The following is an 8,152-nucleotide window of genomic DNA, read 5'->3' on the forward strand; positions in this document are numbered from 1 at the left end:
AACAAGGGTCCAAGAATTGACCGAATACCCATGGAAATGTTTCAGCAAGCTGAAGAAGCGCTGGAAGCACTCCGTCATCTACGCCGGGAAATTTGGGAGACAGCCATTTGAGCAACGGCCTGTAAGAGACCCCTATTTGGACCCATTCCATGGAAAGGTGACCCCACAGATGCTCATTTTATAGAACAGTCTCAATATCCCAGGCAAGTGAAATTTTGCTGAAGACCATCCAACAACGGTTGCGGCAGTACATTGACAGGAAGCTGACAGAGGTTCCAGCCGGATTCAGAATTGGATGTGAAACAAGAGATATCATTGATGCCAGGTAGATGTTGCCTAAAAGCAGAGACTACCAGAAAGGTTTTTACTTGCGTTTCATTGACTATGCAAAGACATTGGACTGGCGTGAATCATAACCAACTATGGGTAGGCTGGAGAAGAATGGGATTTCTAGAACACGCCATTGTGGTCGTGAGGAACCTGTCTATGGATCAAGAGCTAATTGTACATGGTTTAAAGTCAAGGAAAGGGTGTGTCAGGCTGGTATCCTCTCACCATTCTCCTTCAATCTATAAGCTGAGCATATTGTTAGAAAAACTGTATCACATGAAGAAGAATGTGGCCTCGTGATTGGAGGACAGCTTATTAAAAACGGTGATGTGCAGATGACACAACTTTGCTGAGAGGACTGGAAGCACTTGCTGGTAGATGTAATGCAGCTGTCATGTAATGGCTTCCCCTCATGCCGCCTACTGAGATCTAATAATTCAGTTGAAAAAAAGCATTTTACTAGCATGTGTTCTGTCTCTAGACTACAAATAGCTGTTTTGGCAGAAGTCTGTCTGTCACACAGAGACATGTAGTAAGAAGGGGGAGTGGTTTAGAGCAGCGGTTCTCAACCTGTGGGTCATGACCCGTTTGGGAGTCGAACGACCCTTTCACAGGGGTGGCCCAATTCATAACAGTAGCAAAATTACAGTTATGAAGTAGCAACGAAAATAATTTTGTGGTTGGGGGTCACTATGAGAAACTGTATTAAAGGGTTGCAGCATTAGGAAGGTTGAGGACCACTGGTTTAGAGGAAGACAAATGCTTTGTGAAGACCTTCTATAAGCCAAGGAGCACCTGAGACTAATGGAAGGAAGGAATCAACAGAGCCAAGACCCTGACATTGACTGTTAGCTCCTGGAACTGGGCAACAAAGTTCCCACCGCCTTATAGTCCCCTGCACATGGCGCTGTGCTGAGCAGCACTAGGAAGAAAGACATTGGATGGTTGACTTCCTATGGAATTCTAGGAAAGATATGTCTAATAGATAGTGATGGGAAGAATATCAGTGGTGGCCTGGGGTTAGGAGGGGGTGGGAATTGGCAGAGGGAATTGTATGGGGTGGTGGTGATGGTGACTACAGCAACTGCATTTTTTTGGTCAAAGCTCATTGAATTGTGTGCTTGAAGTGGGTGCACTTTATTGTATCCAATTTATCCCCCAATTAAGGGAGGAGGAGGAAAGGGAGAGAAAACCAGAAGAATAATTGGAATTACCCTTGGGACAACAAGTGCCGACTAGGGCAGCTTGAGGCCAGCAGAGAGGTAAGGTCATCCTGGGTAAGGTAACTCCTGCCTCTCTGTCACTGTGGTGGCTTGCGTGTGTCTGTGGTGCTGGAAGCCGAGCCACCGGGGTGTAAGTAGCAGCAGCCTCATCTATGCTGCAAGGTTCAGTGGAGCCTCAACCTAGAATAGATTAGGAAGAAAGACTCAGTGATCTCCTTCTAAAACGTAGTCAATGGAAACCTGGTGGATCACAGCAGGACATTCCAGTGTGGTTGTTTTGGACACATCATCAGGAGAGATCTATTGCCGGAGGAGGGATCAGGTTTGGTGACGCAGAGGGTCGGTGGGGTCAAGGGAGATGCTCAGTGTGGTGGATTGGCCCAACAAAGGACTCGATCGTACCAGCAGTCATGAGCACGAAGCAACAGGACTGGTCACTCTTGTTCTGTGGTGCACAAGCTTGCCACGAACTCAGGCTAACTCAATGGCAACTGACTACCTGGGAAATAGGTAAGTTAGTTACATGTGTGTTATTAGTTGATGCGGGAATTAGAGATGTGTCACAAGTGGAGGCTCCATGATAGGGTTGAATGAGAAGTTTATTACAGATGTTTCAGCATCTTTTTGTTGAGTTACAGGTAGTTGCTCTTATTGGGGTACACCGGTCCCTACAGAAGTGTTGAGGCAGGTTGCAAGATTGTCATACTGAGCTGCTCCTGTGTGACAGGTGGTTGCATTATGGATGAGTTCATCCATACATTAGATGTGTATTCCTTTCCTCTTGATACTGTAACATATGGCCTTGAATGATTCAAATGATACAAATGTATCCTCTTGTAGCTCTGGAGATAAGAAGTCCAATATAAGTCTCACAAGGCTAAACACAAGATGGATTTGTGATAGGGATGAAGGAGAACACCAGCAGGCCTGTGGAATCCCTCTGTGGACTCTAGACCATCTACTTCCTTCTTTTTAAGTATATGTACATATACATACGTATATATATGTATTTATATTCATGCACCCACAATTTCACCATGAACAATTCAGTGGTACTGATGCCATCCTTGATACTGTGTCATCATTCCCAGTATCTCCCGATCTTGTTCATCACCTCCACCATCACTTTAGGCTCTCTGCCCCTGCGAGTGCTTCATGTAACCATTGTCCGTCGGTGCTCACATAGATAATTCTTTATAAGAACGCTGTCCTTGTAGTAAACATTCATTATGAATTGGGCTAAATTGTTGATTTGTTTATTGATAGCTTCATGGGATAGCTTTGGTTCTAGGTTTAAATATTATTTCTGGGCATTAGATTTGGAAGTTCTTCCAGTCTCAATATTGAACAATCAATAGCATGTTAAATAATTGATATTCTATTTAATAATTAAGCTATGGAATAATCAATATTGGATCTAACATAGACTGCCAACAGAATGAACAAATCCATCTTGGGAGAAGATGCCAGACTGCTCTTTAGAAGCAAAGAAGGAGAGACTTTGTCTCATGTACTTTGGGCATGTGATCAAGAGGAACCAGTCCATGTAGAAGGATATCACACTTGACAAAGTAAAGGGTCAAAATGTCCCCTAAAGGCAGCACCACACTGTCTATGTTTCTCTGCCTTTTTAGGCTTCAAGAAGCTACACACATTCCTTGGCTCAAGGCCCCTTCCTCACATTCAGAACTATCAGTGTAGCACGCCGCTGATCTTCTAGACTTCTGGCTTCCAGAACTTCTGGAGGACAAATGGTGTTGTTTTAAGCCACCCTGTGCCGGGTGCTATGTTACTGCAGCAACACTTCTCCCAAGGGATTCATACACTTTGCCCAGGCGACTGTCTGGGGAGTCATCAGACTGACTTAGTGATTAGTCTCTCCAGCAGTTGCACATTTCCTGGGGATGCTAGGTGTGTCGTAGCATGCTGCAATTGTACAGGTCTAGAGAAGCTTTCAGAGGTTGGCTGGTTATAGCTCTGAGATGTCTCTGTTTGGCAAGAAGTTTGGTTCATGGTCCCGCCTCTCCCTGCTCTGTGGATGTTGTCAGGGGATCCCCAGCCTGGGGATCCCCAGCAGCCTCTGGTTCTAGATCGAGTCCTGCTGCTGGCCTCAGTCACTTTCCTCCGTTGGTCCTCTCTCTGCAGCGAAATCTTGGAGAGTCTCCCTAACGGAGGTAGGAAACATTGGGAGGGCAAGGTGAATTTAGATAGAAAGGTATGCTAAGACTGGTTCAGTCATGGCTGATGGGGCATACTGGTGATGTAACAGCCACATCTCTTGCATGAGGGGCACAGGTATCAGAGCCAACTCAAAGATGACTTTGAGTGCATGCCAGCTGCCTTCTTGCAGTAGCTACTTCCTGTCTCCAGGAGCAAGAGATGTGCTTGATGGGCAATGCTTACATTCTGTCAGCGTTGATTGGCTGTTTCTTACTGGATCGAAGCCCTGATCAAAAGTTCCCGTGATGATGAAGCATTTCGAACCAGACAAAGGTGGTGACTGAATGATGCGATGAACATAATGTCACTGAATTATGCATGTGGAGCTTGTCTACGCGGCAAAATGCTTGGTTACGTATATATTTGCCACAATGAAAACAAAACCCAAACAGATTATTTAGGCGAAGCAAAGTTAGTTTCACACAGATAAATATTTTATGGCACTATTATTATAAAGGAAAAAAATAATATGGCGTTCACGCCGATGGAAATGGGTTTGAAGACTACGGCGAAGGAAGGGACAGGAAAATACAGAAGAAGGGTCGGTACAGAAAGACAAAAGGAGAACCATATAACCAGAGGCTTCCTGGGATACTGTCACTGGATGGGCTGGGCTGTGCAACTATGTCCACTATGTTTATCTTTGTATAAGTTATATCCCATAAAGAACAAGGTGAGAATTGCAATGAATAGAACTGAATATTTTTTTAAAAAACAGAAGGAGAAGGGCCACAGCCTGAGCAACTTTTAGATTCCTGACGCATCAGCTCTACACACTGGTCTGAAAGGTTATAAAAGGAGGAAAAGTAGAATTGAAAGTGGGTTAAATTCTTTAGTGACACAGGCTAGTTTCAAACAAAAGAAGAACGGAAGTCAAGGCAGCATGGAAGAACAGAGACATCGACCCAGAGCCCTGACATCTTTGCCCTGCTGTATGGGACGGTTTGGGGAAACAGATCCAGTATGGTCCACGTCTGCTTCCACAGCACCCTTGGAGCTAAGCCTCTTGGCAGGGGCTGGAGAAATAGTGGTGTTCGTGAGAAACTGCCCCTCTATTTAAGGCTTCGGGCCTGGACACTTCATTAGTACATTGTCCTGGTATTGTTGATCTAGACACCTGGTGCCCCTCTGTGTGTTAGATTAGAACTGTGCTCCATGGTGTTTTCAAAGGTTGGCTTTTCGGGCCTTAGAAGCTAAGAACAGGAGCCAAGATTCAATTCTCAAATATTTATTGACGCTCCCCTGGGCTTCCAAGAGAGCTCACAAGACAGGGTCCACCCAGTGTGGTGAGAGATGGAGGGACAAGAGCTGTCTGGAAAGGCTTCAGACTGGCTGAGCCAGTCGTCTACCCAGAGGTCCCAGAGCTCCTCGTGGGCAGGAGAGGTGTGCTGCAGCACGCTGCATTGTACAGGGTGCAGAGAAGGGTTTGGGGGCTGGCTGCTTACAGCTCTGAGGAATCTCTGCGTCACCCGAATGTGGACTACAGGGAGGTGGGATCAAAGCACCCAGGTCTCAAACCTGGGTGGAAAAACCAGGGTACTGTGTACAGGAGGAGTCTGGAGGCGGGAAGTGATGGCAGTGGGCGTGGCTGTGGGCAACTGGGCGGAGCCCTGATGCAGGGGAGTGATTGTAGAGTTCAGGATCAGCAGCGGCGCCTCTTCTCACAGATCCAGTTGCCATTCTCATTCCCGCAGAGTGCATCGTTCCACCAACCCGATTTCAGCATCATGATGCAGCTTTCTCTCCTCCAAGTGTCATTGGGTTCCCCCACATTCCAGTGGCTGCAGCGGTGGGATGGGAATGTTGCTGACGATCGGCCTGGGCTCAAGCTGATTCTTTCTTTTTTTTTTTTTAAACATTTTATTAGGGGCTCATACAACTGTTATCGCAATCCATACACACATCAATTGTGTAAAGCGCATTTGTACATCATTCTCAAAACATTTTCTCTCCACTTAAACCCTCACATTAGGTCCTCATTTTTCCCCTCCCTCCCTGCTCCCCTCTCCCTCATGAGCCCTAGATAGTTTATAAATTGGTATTTTGTCATATCTTGCCCTGTCCGACGTCTCCCTTCACCCACTTCTCGGCTGTCTGTCCCCAGGGAGGAGGTCACATATAGTTCCTTGCAATTGGCTCCCCATTCCCTACCCATTCTCCCTTTACCCTCCCTGTTTCATCACTCACACCACTGGTCCTGCAGGGCTCATCCGCCCTGGATTCCCTGTATTTTCAGCTCCTATCTGTACCAGTGTACATCCTCTGGTCTAGCCAGACCTGCAAGGCCGAATTCGAGTCATGGTAGTGGGAGTGGGGAGGAAACATTTAGGAACTAGAGGAAAGTTGTATTTCTCATCGTTGTTACATCGCACCCTGACTGGCTCATCTCCTCCCCGAGACCCCTCTGCAAGGGGATCTCCAGTGGCCTACTAATGGGCTTTGGATCTCCACTCCGCACTCCCCGCATCATTCACTATGGTAAGATTTTTTGTTCTGATGATGCCTGATACCTGATCCCTTCAACACCTCGTGGTTGCATAGGCTGGTGTGCTTCTTCCATGTGGGCTTTGTTGCTTCTGAGCTTGATGGCCTCTTGATTACCTTCAAGCCTTTAAGACTCCAGACGCTATACTTTTTGATAGCCGGGCACCATCAGCTTTCTTCGCCACATTTGCTTATGCACCCATTTGTCTTCAGTGATCCGTTCGACACCTCGTGATCACACAGGTTGATATGTTGTTCCATGTGGGCTTTGTTGCTTCTGAGCTAGATGGCCGCTTGTTTACCTTCAAGCTTTTAAGACCCCAGATGCTATATCTTTTGATAGCTGGGCACCATCAGCTTTCTTCACCACATTTGCTTATTCACCCACTTTGTCTTCAGTGGTTGTGTCGGGAAGGTGTGCCAAGCTGATTATTTCTTAGGTCTAACCTTAGCACCTGAGACTAGCTTGAACATGACCCTGGGATATGCTTTTTTCAGCCAGTCCCTGAGGTCTAGCCTGAGGAGTCGTGGAGGCATAATGGTTGTGTATGGGGCTTCTTCTTGCAGGGTCAGCAGTTCAAAACCACCAGCTACTCTGAAGGAGAAATACTACGTTTTCTACTCCTGTAAAGAGTGACAGACTTGGAAACCCACAGGTGCACTTCTACCTTGTCCGATAGGGCCATTATTGAGTCCGAATCAATTTGATGGCACTGAGGTTTTTGTTTCATATTGAGCCTGAGCAGAGGAGCCCCTGAGAGCTAGCCAATGCGCTTTGCAGAATCAGACCAGCCTCTCTCCGACAGCGACAGGTGCCCCGCCCTCACCTGAAAGTCAGCTGGACGCCATCCATCCACTGGTAGCTCTGGATCTTGCCCAGGTGACGCACAGCCTTGAGGCCCAGCCAGAAGCCACGCCCACTCGTGTTTGCGCTCAAGAAGTTCTGGGTGGGAGGGGGGAAAATGGGACGGCAAGTCATTCTGTGTGGGCCCCTCCCCTCTCCCTGCCTCACTTATGAGTGCGCGCCTCGTGCCCCCACCAGCCCCTTGAAGCCCACCAGTGCACAGCACCTCCCCTGGCCCACTGAACACCTGCTCTTCTAGGTCATTGACAATCACGAGGTGTGCGCCTGTGTTCCCACAGCTCTTCACCGCCGATTCCCAATTGCCCCGCTGCTCCGAGAAAAAGTAGCAGGAGTCCCCAAAAGGCAGCCACGATGTGGGGCACGGCTCACAGGACTCTGCAGGGGCAGATACGGGTCAAGAATGGCTCCGCCTCCCTGATGGGACAGCCCAGAGAATTGGGTGTGCTGGAACCCAAAGGCAGAGGCAGCCCCCAAGGCACTGGAACCAAGATCAAAGTAAGGACCCTAAGAGAGGACTAGAGGCCCAAACAGAGTGCCACTGTGGCCCCCTCCTCCCCACCCCATGGTGCTCACTGTTCCCGAACTTGGCACCCTCCATCGCCCGGAGTAGTTCAGTGCGGATAGTGTTTCGGTCCCTGCCCGCCTGGGCCACGTTCTTGGTCACTGAAAAGGCAAAAATCAAAAGCAGAACCCACTGCCATTGAGTGGATTGTGACTCCTAGCGACCGTGTCGGGCAGGGTAGAGCTGCCTGTGTGGGTTTCAGGGACTATAACTCTTTTAGGATATAGAAAGTTCATCTGTCTCCCTCTGAGAGGCTGCTGCTCTCACACTGGGAACCTCACCTAGGGGGCCCAAGGCATCACCACTATGCCCCAGGGCTCCCACTGGGGGGCCAGGAGAATCAAAATTACAGCTGGAAGAGTCCAGGCTATGAGCAGAGTCCTGCCCCGGTAAGGGTCAGGAACCATGTTACAGGTCAATGTCAGGCTGGGCACCAGGGTCCAGAAGGACATCAGCAGGGGCAAAGTC

The 8,152-nt window shown here is 48.2% G+C and overlaps 1 protein-coding gene and 1 pseudogene across 1 annotated transcript; both read right to left on the bottom strand.

Annotated features, from left to right (window-relative positions):
- The window catches only part of LOC101662419, a 26,792-nt pseudogene extending 26,714 nt beyond the window's left edge, over nt 1–78 (bottom strand).
- A 4,998-nt stretch (nt 79–5,076) lies between these two features.
- LOC101661795 (C-type lectin domain family 4 member G-like) lies at nt 5,077–7,756 on the bottom strand. The gene is made up of 4 exons (XM_013008497.2): nt 7,696–7,756; nt 7,349–7,497; nt 7,085–7,200; nt 5,077–5,554 (listed from the first exon to the last, which is right to left on the bottom strand). The coding sequence occupies exons 1-4, from the start codon at nt 7,718–7,720 to the stop codon at nt 5,416–5,418; spliced, it is 429 nt and encodes a 142-aa protein (XP_012863951.2). The 5' UTR covers nt 7,721–7,756; the 3' UTR covers nt 5,077–5,415.
- Nucleotides 7,757–8,152: the final 396 nt, after the last annotated feature.

Source organism: Echinops telfairi, unplaced genomic scaffold, assembly GCF_000313985.2.
Source record: "Echinops telfairi isolate 266 unplaced genomic scaffold, ASM31398v2 ScPeMD7_36;HRSCAF=134, whole genome shotgun sequence".
Classification (NCBI taxonomy): domain Eukaryota; kingdom Metazoa; phylum Chordata; class Mammalia; order Afrosoricida; family Tenrecidae; genus Echinops; species Echinops telfairi.